The sequence below is a fragment of the Colletotrichum abscissum genome, assembly GCF_030869225.1.
Source record: "Colletotrichum abscissum strain IMI 504890 chromosome Unknown Scaffold_16.1, whole genome shotgun sequence".
Taxonomy (NCBI): Eukaryota; Fungi; Ascomycota; class Sordariomycetes; order Glomerellales; family Glomerellaceae; genus Colletotrichum; species Colletotrichum abscissum.
Genome location: NW_026850054.1, coordinates 834,193 through 852,735, shown reverse-complemented (window position 1 = coordinate 852,735; position 18,543 = coordinate 834,193). Strand labels below are relative to the sequence as shown.

The 18,543-nt window shown below is 54.9% G+C and overlaps 5 protein-coding genes across 5 annotated transcripts; 2 read left to right on the top strand and 3 right to left on the bottom strand.

The window, feature by feature from the left end:
- Positions 1 to 66: 66 nt before the first annotated feature.
- On the top strand, positions 67 to 1,341 carry CABS01_07617 (glycosyl hydrolase family 10; the record flags this gene model as incomplete). Its single annotated transcript, XM_060540979.1, has 3 exons — positions 67 to 579; positions 663 to 897; positions 1,043 to 1,341. The coding sequence occupies 3 exons, from the start codon at positions 67 to 69 to the stop codon at positions 1,339 to 1,341; spliced, it is 1,047 nt and encodes a 348-aa protein (XP_060403147.1).
- A 704-nt stretch (positions 1,342 to 2,045) lies between these two features.
- On the bottom strand, positions 2,046 to 3,818 carry CABS01_07616 (uncharacterized protein; the record flags this gene model as incomplete). Its single annotated transcript, XM_060540978.1, has 3 exons — positions 2,046 to 2,304; positions 2,358 to 3,527; positions 3,646 to 3,818. 3 exons carry the CDS (start codon positions 3,816 to 3,818, stop codon positions 2,046 to 2,048), a joined length of 1,602 nt encoding a protein of 533 aa, XP_060403146.1.
- Positions 3,819 to 9,089: 5,271 nt separating this feature from the next.
- On the top strand, positions 9,090 to 9,335 carry CABS01_07615 (uncharacterized protein; the record flags this gene model as incomplete). The annotated part of the gene is made up of 1 exon (XM_060540977.1): positions 9,090 to 9,335. One exon carries the CDS (start codon positions 9,090 to 9,092, stop codon positions 9,333 to 9,335), a length of 246 nt encoding a protein of 81 aa, XP_060403145.1.
- A 958-nt stretch (positions 9,336 to 10,293) lies between these two features.
- CABS01_07614 (myb-like DNA-binding domain-containing protein) lies at positions 10,294 to 13,899 on the bottom strand (the record flags this gene model as incomplete). Its single annotated transcript, XM_060540976.1, has 1 exon — positions 10,294 to 13,899. The coding sequence occupies one exon, from the start codon at positions 13,897 to 13,899 to the stop codon at positions 10,294 to 10,296; it is 3,606 nt and encodes a 1,201-aa protein (XP_060403144.1).
- A 933-nt stretch (positions 13,900 to 14,832) lies between these two features.
- CABS01_07613 (allantoinase) lies at positions 14,833 to 16,567 on the bottom strand (the record flags this gene model as incomplete). The annotated part of the gene is made up of 2 exons (XM_060540975.1): positions 14,833 to 15,966; positions 16,049 to 16,567. The coding sequence occupies 2 exons, from the start codon at positions 16,565 to 16,567 to the stop codon at positions 14,833 to 14,835; spliced, it is 1,653 nt and encodes a 550-aa protein (XP_060403143.1).
- Positions 16,568 to 18,543: the final 1,976 nt, after the last annotated feature.

The window sequence follows — 18,543 nt, the reverse complement described above, 5'->3', positions numbered from 1 at the left end:
TAGAAATTCACACAAATCCGCGCCAGTTTGAATAAGGCAACAATAACCAAAAACGAACAAGACACAATGAAGTTCTCTCTCCCCCTCCTCCTAGCCCCCCTCGCCGTCCTCGGCCTCCCCACCGCCGACGACACCGCGGCCTCTCACTCTCACTCTCACGCCGCCCGAGGCCACCACGCCGCCGCCCACCTCCTCACCCGCCAATCCCCCACCAGCATCGACAAGCTCTTCAAAGCAAAGGGCAAGCTCTACATTGGCGTCTCGGGCGACAACGGCATCATGCAGCAGGGCAAGACCGCCGCCGTCATCCAGCAGAATTTCGGCCAGGTGACGCCCGAGTACTCGATGAAGTGGGACGCCACCGAGCCGACGCGGGGCAACTTTGATTTCACAAACTCGGACTTCCTCGTCAACTTTGCGCAACAGAACGGGAAGAGCATCAGGGGCCATACCTTGCTCTGGCATCAGGCTTTGCCGGCGTGGGTGTCTGCTATCAAGGACAAGGCGACCATGACCAAGGTGATTGAGACGCACGTCAAGACGATTGTGGGCAAGTACAAGGGCAAGATCAGGTCATGGGTATGTTCTTTGACTTACTTGAAACGGTTCCTCTCCGTTCTCACACATCTGGTATGAGTTCACCGTAAACTGACAATGCGCAGGACGTCGTAAACGAAGCCTTCAACGACAACGGCACGATCCGCAGCACGGCCTTCTCCAACGTCCTGGGCGAAGCGTACATCGGCGTCGCCTTCCGCGCCGCGCGCCTCGCGGATCCCGCGGCGAAGCTGTACATTAACGACTACAACCTCGACAACGCCGGCTGGGGCAAGGTCACGGCCATGGTGAACAAGGTGAACCAGTGGATTGGGCAGGGCATCCCCATTGACGGTATTGGTGAGTTTACCTCCAGTCACCTCCACCCCCTCAGCCCCATGGAGAAGTACTCCGTAGATGAAGATGCTCAAAGACGGAGAGTCATTCATGAGAGACGGGGGTCAAACAACTATGACAAAATCAAGAGACGACTAACACCACACAGGCTCCCAAGCCCACCTGGCAGCAAACATGTCCGGCAACATCCAAGCCGCCCTCGAAGCCCTCGCCCGCTCCCGCGCCTCCGAGATCGCCATCACCGAGCTCGACATCCCCGGCGCGCCCCCCAACGACTACGCCACCGTCGTCGGCGCCTGCCTCAACGTGCCCAAGTGCAAGGGCGTCACCGTCTGGGGCGTCAGCGACAAGCAGTCGTGGATGGCCACCGCCAAGCCCCTGCTCTTTGACGAGAACTGGAACCCCAAGCCTGCGTACAACGCCATCGTTGCCAAGTTGCGCAAGTGAGGTGACTGAGATGGAGAAGATGAAGGGATGGGGATTGAGTTCAACTGTGTGACTTTGGCATCGCATACAATGACCCCTTTTCGAACCTGATACATAAGGCGAGATCTGGCTTGTCAGATACTTGCTAGGCGTCGCGGAGCTGCGCTCCGTTGCGCTCAGCCTTACTCACAATTGTTGAACCAACGTGGCCTAGTTTCAATGGTATCATATCATCTGGTAATCGTTGGTGGGCGCCGGTAACACGGAAAGGAGGCAGACATACATTGGCTCCCAGCCCTCGTCCTTTAGACTTAGAAGAGGGCAAGCCACAGAGACATAACTCCAATACATAAACAACTTCTTGATATTGTTTAATGAGCTTGAAAAGGGCAAGTGAAGTACATCTCGATAATACCTAAACCTTCTCATGACCATTCAACCGAGTAAGCAAATCGATCCTCTTGCGTCGGATCCGTAATATAGACATGTATCACTTGTATGTACCAAAGTCTTTTGAATGTTGATCAATTAAATAATTCTCATTCCTCATGAACGAATTCTCTTAAGAATACAAGATGCCACCCAACGCCGTCGCAATGAAGTTTGTATGATACAGGTCTTTTCTCTCTGGCCTAGAAAGCTAGAGGGGAACAGAATGCAATATGTGTATGTTTGCGGTGTTTCCAATGCACAAGACATTTCAAACGCCAAAGCAATCAATGCGCTTAAGCAGTGGCATTGACCTTCTCCTCCTCACTGGCGGACTCGTGGTGGTGCTTGTGCACCTCGCCGCGCCACTTCGCAGAGGTGATGGGGTTGACGTGCTGGACGTACATGGTGTCAATCTCCTCGAGGGTGCGGTCCTTGGACTCGATGACGAAGAGGAAGACAATGACAGCCAGGGCAGCACAGCAGCCAGCGAAGACGAGACCGTAGAGGTAGTCAATGGCATCGGTGATGTATCGGGTGAAGAAGGACATGAGGCTGATAAGGAGTTAGTTGAATAGTTTTTGCAGTTGAAAGTCAGGGGTACATACAAGTTCCACAGCCAGTTGGAGGCAGTGGCAAGAGCCATGGCGGGAGCACGGTAGCGAGCAGGGTACAGCTCAGCGACGACAGCCCAGACGAGAGGACCCCAGGTCGTGGCGAAACCGGCGATGAACAGGCAAGAGAAGGCAACGAGAACGGCGCCGGCCTGGGGGGTGTTGGAGGGTGTGACGGTGTCAAGAGCGAAGTGACCGACAAAGGCGTAGACGAAGAAGCACATCATCATCCACAGAGCACCGACGATGAGAGCAATGCGGCGACCGGACTTCTTGACGACAACCAGACCGCCAAAGGTGCAAGCGACGTTGACGGATCCGAGAATGAGCTGAGTGACGTAGCTGTCGCTGAGACCGGTAGCGGAGAAGACGGTGGTTCCGAAGTAGAAGAAGAAGTTGGCGCCGGTGAGCTGCTGACCGGCCTGAAGCACAATTCCGAGAATGGTACGGTAGAACATGCGGGGGCCGGTGAAGATCTCCCAGATGCTGGTGTCGGCGCCAGCAGACTCCTCGGCGACCTTGGCGCGGATCTCATCGATCTGGAGGTTGACAGAGGCGGCATTGGGCTCGACTCCGGCAAGCTTGGCAATGTTGCGGCGAGCCTCGTCCTCACGACCTTGGCGGAAGGCGTAACGGGGGGACTCGGGAAGGAGGAGGATACCGGCACCGAGAATGAGGGCCCAGGCGAAGCCGAGACCGTTGGGGATGCGCCAGGAGGCAGAGCCGGCCTTGTTGTGGGTCGCGAAGTTGACAATTTCGGCGAGCCAGATGCCGAGCGTGATGAAGAGCTGGTAGGTGGAGACAATGACACCGCGGATAATGGCGGGGCAAGACTCGGACTGGTACATGGGAACGACGACGGAGAGGGCACCGATGCCGACGCCGTTGACGAGGCGGCCAATGGCGAACTGGTACCACTTGGTGGTGGAGGAGATCTCGATGACGATACCAATGCAGGAGAAGAAGGCAAAGAGCGAGATGGTCATGCGACGGCCGAGAGTGTCGGCGAGCTTGCCGGCAGTAAGAGCACCAACGAGACAGCCGATACACAAGAGACCGACGATGGTACCCTGGCGAGCGGCGCTGAAGACGTAGGTGCCATTCTGGGGCTCACCGAAGCGCTGCATGAAGTCTTCCATAAGGAAGAAACCGGAAATCTGACCACTGTGAGGAACAAAGGGTCAGCAAACGGAACGGCCGGCGAGACATGTAGGTCTCAGATGGAGGAGGGCGGGGCGGAGAGGTGCCCCCCCCCCCCCTTCTCCGGGGAAGTAAGACATACCTGACATAACCGAACATGAAACCACCGATACTGGCAACGAGGCCGAGGAAAGCGGCGGCGAAGGTAATCTTCTGCTCAGCCGTGATGTCGGAGCTGGAATCCGAGGTGGGAGCGTCGGCTTCCGTCCGGTCCTTATGCTCTACGCCCTTGCCACCGAGCTTGGGGAACTGCATGATGGGCGATGCTGACGATGTGCGTCGATATGGGGATGGATGATGTGGGGGTGGGTTTGGTGTTCTCGATCCAGGGGAGGATGTAGAGGCGGGAGAGATAAGTCTGTTGGTTCCGAGGGTGGTGATGTCTCTGGGTGAGAACGAGGTTCTTGTTGGTGTTGAGGTTGTTGGGTGTCTGCTTCAAGAAGAAGGAAGAGGGAGGAAGGAAGGTATTATACCTGCCTTGAGCTGTTGAGGTGTGGAGAGGGACAAGGTAGTTGAGATAAAACTCTGATTAGTCTGGAGAAGTGTGGGATGGGAAGGAGGAAAGGGGGCCAAGAGTCAACGATGGGGGAAGGAAAGGATTCTTTTTGTATTAGAGGAAAGAGGTCAGGAGACGAGCAGGTCCTTCCCACAGTTCCATAGGTAAGGTACGGAGTAGTCTGGGTTGACTGGGAAGGTACGGCGTGACTGGGGAGTGCCCGGGGACTGGGTCTCGCGACCACGGCTCCGGGTTGGGACGTACCTACTTTCCGGTTCGTACCTTCCTCACTTTGCTTCCTACCTTACCCAAGTCACTTACTTTACCTAGTACTTACTAAGGTAAGGGATGTACCATAAGGTAGGTGCTCACCTTATTTCGGTACTTGGCAAAGGTATGGAAGGAAGCACGGAAGGAGAGGTACCTTACCTTGCACGGCATGGCATGGCATGGCGGAAAGCACGACGGAAGGCGCGAAGAAGGGAAGGAAGCAAGCAAGGAAGGAATGAGCAGATGCTCACCCCGTTCTCACCCATTGGGAACCCATTTCACTCCCCGTATATCCCCGTATGCCTCCGCATGCGTTTCCACACTTTGACTGATGGAAAGGTGCTTTTCATGCCTCATGATCACGTCTCTGACCAAGCAGGGCAGCCGGGGTGGGCATGGACATCTTGGTTTGCTTGCTAAACAACGAAAAAAAAAAAAAAAAAAACGAAAGGAAAGGAAGAAAACGATACCCACATTGCTGGTACTGGCTAACCCACACTCCCACACACTCCCACAGTCCACAACAACATGCATCAAACGGACAAGTCGGGGGCCCGTGGGCGAACCAAGAAAAGTGCGGGCAGCAACGTACGTGTGTGGGCTGGACTGTGGGATAATGGCGGGTGAAGACCGGGTGAAGAACGACGTGGTGGTAGTGGTGGTTCTGGCCCAGTCGTCTCGCGGGCGGAGAGTCGCGAGAGAGAATACCGTGACCGTGGTGACATGTCGGACCAGGGTGACTTTGAAAATTGACGGTTGTGGTTGTAGTGAGAGGGCCTACCTAGGTACCTTGGGAGGAACCTCTGGAACCTCTTGGGACGGTGGGACCGCCGCCGATGGGCCGGATGGCCATAGCTCTCGCCGTGTCGCGAGCCTCACGAGTGACGTTGGTGGTACATTGCGCCGAGTACCTCCGGCCGACGCAGCTGAGCTTCAAGCAACCACCGTGGCACCGTCCAGCACCCGACACCGTCAAGTAACTGGATCTGGTGTGCACGGTGTACTGGGGGGGACGGTAGGCAAGGGAAGGGGTGTGCCCCGTGAGCTGATGATTGACGTCGAGTCTCATTGCAATTATTCGGTCCAATGCTCGGCCACTAAGAGGAGTCGGTCTAAACATGAGGCTCCCCGGTGTGAGCGAGCAGTGAGCACTACAGAGAGTGGTGGTGGTTCAAGCAAAAGGCAAGGTGACAGGGACCGCAGACCAGACTTTCGAAAAGAGGCCGAGACGACGGCGTATGCGGCAGGGTCACCACAAATTATTCGCGGTGATAGCTGGAACTCGCCGAATGGATCTGGCTTCCCTGTCCAGGATCTGTCTTCGTGCTTGCAGGCAGAGGCAGGGCGACAAATCCAGAAAGCAGTCAAGGCCCAGATTGGACGGGCCACAATTACACTAATCGGACCCTTTATCCTTGGCGTGCTGCTGGAATCTCTCTAGTGCGGAATTGCACGAGATGATCCGCCCGCTGTCCAGGACTTCGTTCGTTGTTGGTGGAGATCCCGAAGCCTCCGATTGACGTCAGGGTCAGGATGCACCGATGCAGGTCCCGTCGCGTATGCTGCCACCATACCACCGTGCCACCGCACCACGGAATTGTGAAGAGGCACGTAACCTTGATCATCTTGGTATGCGCCATGCCATGGAGGGACGGGAGTTTGATTGATTGAGTGACAGTGACGACGGCCTGGCGGCTGGCCTTGCTTGGCCTACGCTCTACCTAGGTACACAGTAGCATTGCTAGCATCGCGAACAGGATATGCTGCACGGCTGACTGATGGACTGACAAACTCAAAGCTTAACGTGCAGGTCTGTCATACACACGTACGGGAGAGAGAGTCAGGTTCCCTGCCCTTCGATTGAACCATTCCGTTTCTTCGAGAAAAGATCGCTGGAGCCCTGGAACCACATTCGCTCACATCATAACATCAGACGATGCACTTGTTCGTCCACGTATGCTTAGATGCGGAAAGAAACCGACGTGGTAAACAGGGACATGCAAAGTAATGAAGAGAAAGGGAAACAAGCAGAGAACCACTTGGAAAAAAAAAACAATAAGAGGGCATCCACATTTTGGGCCCAAGTACCGTGCCGTCGCCGCATCTTCCTTCCCGGGTACGTACTTTACGGTAAGGTAGATCTCCACCGCACGGGCGGCATCTGCCATCTGGCATGCCATGGCCTGTCACTGGGATTCTGGGAATATCATGGATTTTGTGGTTTTTTGAATAGTTGCACCGCACATACTCCGAATAGGTATCGACACATCACAGACCCGGGTTTACCACGACATGCACACTTTGACCATACCATCGTATCATAAAATCAAAAAAATACCCCGAGCTACGCATCACATCGTCCGGTCAAGACCTCATTCCCCGGACCGACATATGCACCACGGTCATGTCAGATCACGAGAATAACAACCTTCACCACAAAGGGCTGCAAAGGCTGCAATGACTGCGAAAGAAAACCACAAGTCCACAACGCAGCCGCATGGCATCGCATGGCAGCTTGGCCCACGCAAGGTCCGATTAGACACTGACCCCTGCACCCCTGCCCCATCCACCTTGCCCTTTCTCTTCACAGTTCACACTCTTCTTCTTGTTTTCCATCTGGCGTTTACTGCTTGACTGTAAAAAGAAAAAAATGTTATCTCCTCCCCTGTCCGCTGACGGGACCCCCACCCCCTGAACCCTGTTGGTCCTCTTCGGCCCGGCAAGCAGATGCCGCCGCGACACGCCCCTACTAGGCTGCCTTAGCTCGCAGATACGCCTGGACACCTTGCATCCGTATCTGTCCCTCGCTCTGTGGCTTGCTCCCGTTGCTTCTAGCGCGCCTGGTTCCTGATAACCGCCCGACCGTCTACTAGGTTTGCATACCGTTGGCGCCACTGTCGGTCAACGTTCAACGGGAGGCAGAGTCTCGGAGAGTGAGAGGGGAGGGTTGTAGCGAGAGATACTCGTGACTCGTCGAATGAAAGACTAGAGAAACATGAGAGCTATAGGAGCTATTGAGGGCTATGGATGCGGCTCACGGCTCGACGAGTCTCGTCCCTTGAGCCAGATCATTGCACAACCCACTTCACCGGCCGGCATCCCCTTGGTCTGGTCCACGATGGGGAGTCGTGGAGTCTACCTTCTAACGAGAGACACGAGAGAACCAGAAAAGCACCGAGACTCGGCCACGACTCCACGATTACCGCGAGAGCACGCCGAGTATTGAGCCCCATCCTACGCCAGCTACGAGTAACGAAGCTATGCGAAACAGCGACGAAATGTGCTGCCGGCCAAATGGCAACCGCTACCTACTGCGTACACGGCCTGGTCATTCATGATATGTGGAAACTCCCAGTCCCAGAGGCCCAGAGTGAGGGAAAAGGGGGAGTATGATGGAGTATTGTGGTAAGAGTCTTCTCGTCTCTTTTACACGCGAGAGGAAAAGGGCCGACAAGTGAGGAACTCGCAACGACACGAGACCATGAAAATTTGCTTCACGGTTGAATGAGAAGTGGGCATGAGGAGCTACGGAGTGGTGGAAGGGGGGATTGCACAGAAATTTGAGCGAGAGGTGGTCAATATCAAGACAGCAAATGACTTACCACTGGTGGTGAAGCTCACGATGGACGAATCTATCGTGAAACAACTCGAGGCCCAATCTACCATGGTAAGGTCAAGCCACCTCACTTGAGAAGCTGTGGCTCACACAACTGCCTCTAGGCTCAAACTTCACCACACTGCCACGTAGGTGATAAACAGTCCATGGAAGGCTGTGGCTCAAATTAGATCTCAAGGCACTAACTCGGATCTTTTCTGAAAAAAAGGTGGCCCATTGCGCGCGCAAATTCTCGCCTCACCTCGGCCGTACGCCTTGAATGCGGATCCGCCCAGGGGGGGGAGAGGGGTGTACCGTGTGAGACTGTGAGTGTCTTTCATCGCGGCGGGGCCCCCCGCCCCATCAACTATCCGTAAAACCACCATAAGGGCCCGAAGTGCGGCCACGCCGCTGCGGTCGGTCCCTGAGGGCCCCGCTTTTCGTCCGGTGGTCTGATCGGATGTTTTCCGTGAGCTCGACGTTCAACTTTTCAGGTTCTCACAAGGTGAGGTTGCTGGAGGCTGAGGCTCGTCTTTCCCCTTTTTGTGCTTTCCGCTCTCAGCCTCGAAAGTATTTCGTACCCTCCACTCACTCTAGATTCCCGTCTGTTGCGAACGAGACTGTCCATCGCGCGCATTTCCACGGATTTGAACGGTCGGTGACAATCGCGATGTTTGATGCTGCTATCGCCGACGCCGATACTAATACCAGTGCCTCCCCATCAACAATTGCCAATGCTACCCGTAACCACTGGAGCTTCCCTACTTCTGCCTCTCCGAAACGCCCGGGATGATCGCCTCCAGATGTTTCTCCGATCTCTCGGCGTTTGCTGATCTACCTACTTCCAGTGTCAAGGTGCCCAGGTCGTCCTGACTCGGGCCAAACTTCGATACCGATCCCGACAAGGACCGTTTGCAGACACCCCGTGTCGCGCCGACTCCCTCCGCGACGGAACAATGACGCCACAACTGTTGATTCTAGAGAGAAAATTCCGCACGCGCGCGTCGCGCGGAACTTGCTCCGGGGTACTGTGTACGTGAAGCCATCGTGACAATGACATCCGACAACGCGCGATGGAGAAGAAAGAAGACCCCGCACGGAACGGCCGTGGTACAGAAACGCATGCAGTGCTGTCTTCTGGAACACCCCGTTATCCTTTCCCCAGATGTCGGAAGATTCACACATGTTGAATCATTCTAGAAATTCTACACATCACCTCCCCCGGATGACGTCGCGTCTTGGGCTCGGAGTGCGTGGCCGTCACACTCTTTTTTTGTGTGTCACCCCTTCTCCCACTGCCCTGGGACTCGCCATTTGGGTAAGTACACGACTTTGTCATCACAGCTTCATCGGGTTCTCCAGTACACGTGTACAGCGCTGCAAAAGCACGCATCAGTCAACCCCCAGTTGACACGCATGTACCGTACATGGGGAATAAGTTCCTTTCCCATTCCGCTGGGTTCCCCCGTTCTCGGGCGAGAGCCGATTATCCATCCCACCACTTCATCCCGCGGGTTTACCTTATCGACCGTACTTCCCAAAAAAGCCTGGACGCTGTCACGGTATAGAGTACACACACATCGTCTCTCGCCACGGAACGTCACAGCCCTACGGTGGCGGCGACAGCGGCACGGGTGTTGAAAAAGTGGGCAGATGGATCCGTGACGGTCGGAGATAAAGCTGGATTACTCCTGATGGCGGCTTATCGACTAGGCGCGAGACAGATTCTCAGTTGCGAGATAGCTGCGGTAGCTGATTCATGAGTAAGTAGTCGTCCTATGACGACATTCCACTAGGCTTAGGAAAAATCGCCGAGTGAAAAAATTCAAACCTCGTTATCGTTCGGGTGGTTCGACTGGCCACCGACGAGTCATGACCAATGACGTAAATTCCTCACGACAAACAACTCAACTGACGATTCCACAAAGTACAATGGAACGTCGGAATTTGACATCTGAGAAAGAGCTTCAACACAACTTGTTTTGAACCATTCGATAATGATGGGGTTCGCAGCTACTAGGCTATGTACAATTCCCATCCTTGAACAATCGATATCCACTCCGAAAAACAACCCTCATAACAAATGCTGTGTGACGTGCCTGAACCTGCTTTGCCCATGCTGTGGTCTGCCATTGCTTTTGGCCCAGAACGTTGACCGCTCTGATAGTATTCTCTGCGGCACCCTGGCCACTAAACCTTATCCATCAATAACGACACTCGAGTAAACATCGTACCTCAGCCTCGCGGGGTATCATCATGTACACTACCACACTACTCGAGTGACTTGAGAAGATGTGAAACCTGTACAACAATCTAGTTGCACATCCATCGCAGCGTGAAATCGCAACCCAAGCTGTCCACTTGGTGGTTCAGTCCCTGAGTCTGTTTGCTCTCTTCCGACCCTTAGACCCTGAGGGAGCGGTCGAGGGCGGGGCGGGAGCCGGCGACATGTCTTCATCGTTTTCGTCGCTGACTGGTGCCGGCAGGCCTGGCGGCTCGGGGCCTCCAGTCTTTCTGGCCCAGTCGCCCACCCGCCTGTCCGCTTTTCTGCTCTTGACAGATGCGGGTGCTGTGGAAGGTGGGACGCGAATCGGTGGCATGTCTTCGTCAACATCGCTGTTCTGCACCGACTCCGGTTGCAGTGATGCCGCTGTTCGAAGTCTGATCCCGGAAGAGATACGCCTCTTGGCCTTTTCTCTCTTCTCTTTGAGGCGGTCGGGAATCTTCTCGGCCGCATACTGTGTGGCGACTGGCTCTGGTGAACTGCCATCATTCTCCATAGACCGTTGTCTGGATGAAGTTCCTCCAGAAAGCCTGACACGTTTCTTAGCAGGGCTAGGCCTAGCGTCTTCCGCTTCGACGGGGAGAAGTCTGGAAATGCCAGCAGGTTGGAGAGATGGAGACGCAGAGAGAGCATTCGATATAGAATCAGTCAGGAGTCGATTCGATTGGGCTGATGACTGCCGTGTAGACGGAGAATCACCTTCTGTCAGCCTGGTCTCATCTTCCTCATCGGCTTCAGAGACATTGTCGTCATCGTCTTTGTTGTTGTTCTCGTCGTCGGAAGCGTCGTCGCTGTCAACCACAAGTTCAGCACTGCGTGGCTCATTTTTCAGGCTCTTTCGACGGCTGGTTTTCTTGGGAGGATCAACGACAGCCATCTCGGTCTCGGTATCATAGTTGGTGTCCCCTCCGCCGAGTATTTTGGCACCTCGGGGGCCACTCGCCTTGGCATCCTCCAGCAACCAACGGGCACAGTCCCTAACTGACTTTTCCTTTTGATCGGGGACACGCTGCCTTAGACGATACCATAGCAAATGGAGAGTCTTCTTAGGCCACTTCCTGCGGAACTCCAAGTCGGCGAGCTTCGTCCATTGAATCAATCGGTCGCGACCGGCGCCTCCTGCCAGGATAGCCCGGACCATTTTATGTTTATCTTCGGGCGGCATTTCTTGGATCTGCTTGCGGGCCTTCTCCAAAGTCCAGGTGACCTTTGACGCGGGGCGCGAAGACCTCAGAACTTCGCTGGGGGTAAGTTCCACGTTGAGAGTCTTGAACTTTCTCATGCACTGCAGACGAGTGCGCTTGCGGCCCATCAGCTCACTGACCGTCTGCCAGTTGATCATGGGTTCGTAAGGCTGTTGAATCTTCGAAGGTGACCGGTCCGTCCGTCTGAGCAAGGTGATGACATGCTGAACCAATTCCTTTTCTTCCTCCTCAGTCCAATAATTGCGGCCTTCCGTGCGGCCACAAATGACATAGTTCCTGTAGCGGTCGCGGACATCCTTCTCGTGGCGACCCAGCTCTTCTGCAATTTTGATCCAGCAATTACCATGTTTGGCGTACAGCATCGCCAGCTTAACATCTTCTTTGGCAGTCCATCCTCCTCCGCGAGCCTTAAAGTTGTGGAAATTCTGGCGAGCAACATCGATAGTTTTCTGGCGGCGCCGGTCAGGAAGAGCGGCAGAAATGTAATTCCACAGGTGGAGGAATTTCTCGCCGTCATATGGGATAGCCGTCTTAGACACTTTTGTGCGCTGCTTCATCTGGATAAGATTGTTCATCTCCTCTTGTGACAGGTCGTTCTCTTCTCGATACTTCTCGACAACTTCTCTGAGCTTGCGCATCTCTTCATGGGAGAATTGGCCGGTGATATATTCAGGTGGTCCCTGAGGCGCTCCCTTGGGCTGGGGAGCCTTCTTTGGCGTTTTCGCCTTTACGGGCTTCGGTGTGGCGGTTGCGGGTGTGCGAGAGGCAACTGTCTGTTTGGGTTTCTTGAGCTTCATCTGAGGCTTTGCGGTCTTGGTCGATGCTGGCTTCTTGACTGGGGCTTCTGCAGTTTCGGGCTCCTGATCCTCGCCGTCCTCTTGGATCTCACGAGCCGCACTCTCTGCCACCTCGAGATTCTCTGGTGTCTCTTGGACTGATGTTGACTTTTCGAAGAAGTCCGGTTTGGAGCGCTGCTTCTTGGATGCCGTGGAGCGGGTAGACTTCTGAGCCGAACTAGGCAAGTTGCCAACATCAAAGGGCTGTTCTTCGTCTGGCTGGGCATTGCGACGTCGAGTAGCTCGCGGCGTCGTGGCCGGCCTCTCAACAGCTGCATCCTTCTTGGAATAAGTAGTGAGCTTTTTGGCTGAACCTCGGAGTGCATCGCGGAAAGTTTTGATTGGCAGCTGAGGGGTTGGGACGACCTCCTCCTCTTCCTCCATGTCTTCGCTGTGTGTACTTGACGGGCTTTCTCTCGGGGCTTGTGATGACGGGGGAAGACCATCGGCCAAGGACCCGTGACCAGACTGTGCGTCCTCGTCATCCTCGACGAGAGATCCCGGCGAAGAGGGCTGGTTCGCAGTTACGTCCATATCCACGTCTTGGTCACTATCAACACTGACCCGATCGAATGTATCATCTTCAGGTGGTTCGACGATTGGCGAGGTTCGTTGAGCGGCCTCCGCCGAATCCTCCTCCTCTGAGGCGGTTGCCACGTCCTCCTCCATTGCGTCGTCCGTAGACTCCACGGCTTTTGCCGTATCGTGCGGTTGAGTTGCGGCCTCTTTGGCAAGGCTCTGTCGTAGGAGGGAGATCTGAGACCCCCGTGACATGCTCCTGCGCCTCTGCGCTGCAACACTGGGTGAAGACGCCGGTCCGTTCTGGTCATCATCGGACTCGTTGTCATCTGGACTTGGCAACACAGGTGTGCCGGAAGGTTGAGTAAAGAATGGCCTGGGGACACCGAGCAGTTGCGACTGCTGTGACTCGTATTTGATCTCGAGGGGATCGGCCTCGGAGGCGGGGCTGTGAACGATAGGTTGGGCGATGCTGGTGTCCTCGGGCGACTCAGGCACAATATCCTCGGGCTCGACGTCTTCCATGTCGACATCTTCGAGAGAACGACGCGTCTTCTTCTTCTTCTTCCTCTTTTTCCGATCCGACGAGTGCGACGCGCCTAGCGCACTAGGATTATCCGATTCACGCTTGCGCTTTTTCTTCAGTTGGGGCGAAGAAGTGATATCGTCATCGGCCACAATGGCGTCACTGGAAGGTCCAATTTGGCCACTGAAGATGGAAGATGAGGGGCCTGCATCCGAGTGTTCTGGGTCTGTCGCCTTGCTCTTGCCCTTCTTGCTGCGATCCTTCTTGTCCTTCTTGGACTTTTTGGACTTTCGTTTCTTCACGCTATGGTCCTCGTCGGAAGGATACGCGGCATCCGCAGCACCTCCTCCATCGTTCGCTTGGGTCGAGAAAGGGACCATGGAAGAAAACGGGTCGACGTAGTCGTTAAATGTGTCGAGACCGGTCTCGTCCTCGTCCGCCATTCTGCCCAACAGTCTGTCGTCAATTCCGTCGGGGTACTCGGCCGGCGCAGTTGAAGGGAATATCCGATCTTCGCTTTCGTCGCGGGTTGGTCTAGTAGGTCCAGGCGAAGAGTTCTTGGTGGGCGTGTATCGGTTGAAGATTCTCGAGATGGAGTTGAACATGGTGAAATTTCCACCAGGGCGACCGGCGGCGCAGGGACGCAGAACAATTGGGAAGGGACGACTGGCAGGAGGGGCCGAGAAGGGTCGTCGCAAGAAAAGTGCGCTGGGGAGCTGCCCTCTATGAGAAGGTGCTTGCTCCTTCCAGGTTGGTGCCTTCCACAGCCAAGATAAGGTCGCGTACGAGGTGCCGTTGACGAAGTAAAAAAAAAAACGCGAGTGGAAGGTGGGACCCACAATTGCGGTAGGATGGCGATGAAGGAAGGAACACGGTCCACTGACTAGGAGCTTGGGCCGCCCCGTCTCTCCCGCCTTTGGTACCCCTCGTACCTTCAGGGCCGGCACAGGTAGGGACCTTAGTACTTAGTTAGGTACTCAAGTTTACATCATCACCGGTCAAAGGCATGGAACATTAGATGAGCATCAACCCCGCGGCTCTCACTCAGCTTCCATTCCATTGTCTTCGGAAACAAAGACTGGAGTGTAACACAGCATGCAAACTGAAGAGGCATGGCGATGTACACATGGCATTTCCTCATTCGCAAGCTACCTTATATCCAGCTTGTGCAGCAAAGTTACTTCTAGAAGTTGCCCACTTTTTTCATTCAAGTCGTTACTGCTCAATGTTATCAGACCTGTCCAATCACCAACTAGGATTGGGATCATGTCTCACTACACGCACATGACATTCATCCCAGCCCTCGCAGTTGAGATCCAGTTCAATATCTCATACTTCATTCCTTTCCACATCACGATTAGTGATGATGAGTTGACGTTCATGAAGTGGTTTTGTTTTACATTATCAATTTGTCCTAATTCAGACCTCATTAAATCATCACCCGGCTAATGCTCTCGTCGCGATCTATCCTTCTCTCTTTTACTTTCTCATCCAACTCTTCATATGAATCCTCTCTCCTCATCCAGCGCCCAGCTCGACTACGCCGTGCGCGTCTCCGTAATAGCCTCACCAACCGGGCTCTCACCAACAAATCCAAGATTCTTTCCTCCAAACTCAAACACCTTGCGGCCTCTGACCCACGTCTCCTTTACCCGACCAGCAAACTCATGACCCTCCCACGGCGAGCAGCGGTTCTTCCACCGCATATCTCCAGACCTGAGTGTCCACGCGTCCGCATCGTCAAACACGCAGATATCAGCATCCATACCAACCCTGAGCGCGCCCTTGCGGTGCGCAAGACCAACCTGCTTCGCCGTCGACTGACTGCACAACCGCACAATATCAACAATCGACGGCGCCGCACCCTCACCCTCAGCAGCGATGCGCGCCACCGCCTCGGAGTAGACGATAGGTAGACCCAGACCCACGGATGAAATACCGCCCCACGCGGCGAAGAAGTCGCCCCGCGAGCTCGCGTCCGCCACGGCCACCGCCGCGTCCTCTAGCGTCTTCTCCGCGAGGATCTTGTCCATGCTCTCGCCGGGGATCGTCATATCGATACCGGAATCCGAGTGGTGCATGTTGGGGGAGTGGCTTTCGGGCGGGGTGCGGGTCTCGAGGTGGCTCGGGAGGAGCTTCAGCTGCGGCGTACACGGCGAGTGGTCCGAGACGATGGTCTTGATGCACGAATCCTTTGCCACGAGTTCCTCCCAGAGCCCGTCGCGGTTGGATCGCTCACGGATAGGAGGGCAGCACTTGTGGCGGGTGTCGCCGTCGGCAATGTCTTCCGATGCGAAGCCGAGATAGTGGAAGCACGTCTCGGCCGTGATGTTGATGCCTTTGGCTCTGGCATCCTTGAGCAGGGGGATGGCCTGTGTGGCTGAGAGATGGACAATGTGGAGGTGGAGGTCCGGTGCGAGGTGGGCCAGGGACAGGATCTCCTCGACAGCGTACGTCTCGAACGAAGGCGGGCGGGACTCGAGGAAGGTCTTGTATGAGTTGAGCTCGCCGGTGGGAGCCAGCGGCGGCTCAGACTGTTGGACCGCGTCGCCTACCGAGTCGGAGATGGGAGGGATCATCTCGGCGTGGAACATGAGCGTCGTGGGTGTGCCGTTGAGCTTCTTCATGGCGAGGGCCACGTCTTGCGATGAGACTGCTGGGAATTCATCAACCTAGTTGGGGAACGCATTGTCAGCTTACCATCTTTCAAAGGGTGAATCCGCCGGCGCAGTCACGGTGCAGGATACTACTCACTCCAGACTCGATCAAGAACCCTTTGAAGCCTCTGACACCGGCCTCGACAAGGGGCAGCAGATCATCAGCGTTTCCGGGAATCACACCGCCATAGAAACCAACGTCAACCCAGCACTGTCCTTTACTCGCAGCAAGCTTTTCCTTGAAGCCAGCCACCGTCGTGGTGGGTGGGATAGCGTTGAGAGGCATGTCGACGACGGTCGTCACACCGCCAGAGGCAGCGGCCCGCGTACCCGTCCAAAAACCCTCCCATTCCGTGCGGCCGGGTTCGTTGAGGTGGACATGAGCATCTACGAGACCAGGCAACAGGAGCTTTGAGCCGTAGTTGATGTACTCAGTGGAGGCCGGGAAGGAGGTCTTTGGCAGGACTGCCGGGACGATGTTGAGAATCTTTCCGGTGGCGGGCGAGACTGTTATCGTTGCGGGTGTGAGGACGAGGTTGTCTTGTTCAAAGGTGAGGACTGCCCGCGTCGAGACAAGGACCACGAGGGGTGTGGTGGTATCTTGAGAGGCCGTCATGACGAAGAGTGATGGAGGGGTTGCTTATGATAAGCTTATCTTGGAAGCTTAGGGAGGTCCGATAAGGGAAATACCGCGGTATCTGAAGAGCTCTCCCCGCGGTGGACGTTCTTGGATAGCTTGCCGTTGCGTCTGGAGAAGAGCGAAGCTTATCTTGATCGCGGGGTGGCGGGGTGATGAGAGAGATAAGATATGGCCGGTGTGGCTTTCAAGGGTTTGAAGGTGTGTAAGATGTTTGGGTGGTCTTAGTGAGGACTACCTAGATAAACACTCAAGCAAAAAGTGAATGGTCTCGTGTAGTGGTTTTGAATTACTATGAGTGAACAGAAAGGCAATGTGGTGATAGTTCAAGGAGAAGTTGAGTAGAGAAAAGAAGAGAGAAAAGAAGAAGGGGAGAAAGAAGAAGAACAGCTTCCCCCGTCCGAATCTCACTCAGAGGAAAGCCGTTCGTGGCTCGATCCACGGCCCACCCCGAAAGTCCAGACGTGATTAGGACGGGTCCCCTTCCATTCGTTCTTCTGGGCTTCCATTTCCAGTTCTTCTCTCCGATAAGATAACGTTCTCTGAGGTGACAGGAAGAATATGTGACAAAGGGGGAACACGGGAGTTCAAGGGACCAGCCACTGAGCCAATCCCAACGAGGAAAAGACCCTCCTCACTCAGTCTTCAGAGTAAGGTACATAGTAAGGTAGCTTAGCCCTCTCCCACCGCCATCTCCTTCTCCTTCGGGCCCCGGTGCCGGGGAGTCTTCTACCCCGTCATCGACCTTCTTCAAGTCGACTCAAAGCCCGCTCCCCTCAAGGCTCAACCTGCGCTCCAATAGTGACCATTGAACCCCGTGCCGCCGGCCTCTGCTTTCTGCAACTGGGGTTCGTGTCCGTCGTGTGGGGTGCGTTATCGAAACCCTTCTCCCACTGGGCTACTTTGCTGAAGGGACCCTATCGAACAATCTCGACGCGACCCCGGGGAACCCTGAAAGAAGTCGAAAGTCTTCCCTTGTCGTTATCAGCCGCAGCTGATTGGCTGGATGTGTCGTCGGACACAGCCGTTTCCCGATCTAGACCGCCTTAGTCATCACGGGCTGAGCGAATGAGGAAAAGCATGTGCTGCTCTAAATGCCTCTGCTCCGTACCTTGAGTCTTTGACACTGACAATCCACCACAAAAGTACAAACAAAGCCCATCACCGTTCTTGACTCTTCATCGGCCATTTTCGGGAACATCGAAGGCTTATTTTTCTCGGTTTCCATATGGCTCTGGTTTGCCCTTCTGACAGGTCCAGAGCCTTGAACTCCCCCTGCCTTGGTCCTGCGTCGGTGTGCTTATTACTTCGGGCTCCACTGCCGCTGCTGCACCCGAGGCGTCGTCTAAGCTTCACTTGGGAGTTTCGATCGAGTAATGATCGAGTAAAACACCGCTCATTCGGGGCATCTGGCCCGCCAATGTTATGCGCCTCGCGAGTCCCGGGAACTCTAGTTTCTTGATTTTTTTCTCTTTCGTGAAGACATTTTCCGGCCGCGGCGCGTATTACTACCAATTTGAATTTGGTGACAACCCATCTTCTTCATCTGCCATTGGCCAGCAGTTTGGTATTACTCGATGACATCGCGATAAAGGCAGTAGAAAAAGTCCGCTTTGTGTCCCAATCTTGGCTACCGATAATGGACAACGAATGAAAGATGAGAGAAAAAAGATCCACACACCCGGCGCCGCCGTGACACAGCCGCCGCCCCCCGTGGAGTTCTTAGACGACCGAGTCATCTCCAACCGAGGAATGTCTCATTTGTTGGGATGAGCGATCCCGGCCCCGACAGCCGGCTCCCTTTCTTCCGATCACACCATTCATCCGTTTACCAACCTCCGGGAAACCATCCCTATAGCCATACTTCGTTTCCGGAACGTCCAGCGGCTATTGCAGCTACGCATGGTTTGTTTGAACCGTGCTTGACGTGTTTGCGATTATGAAATCTTGTTTTC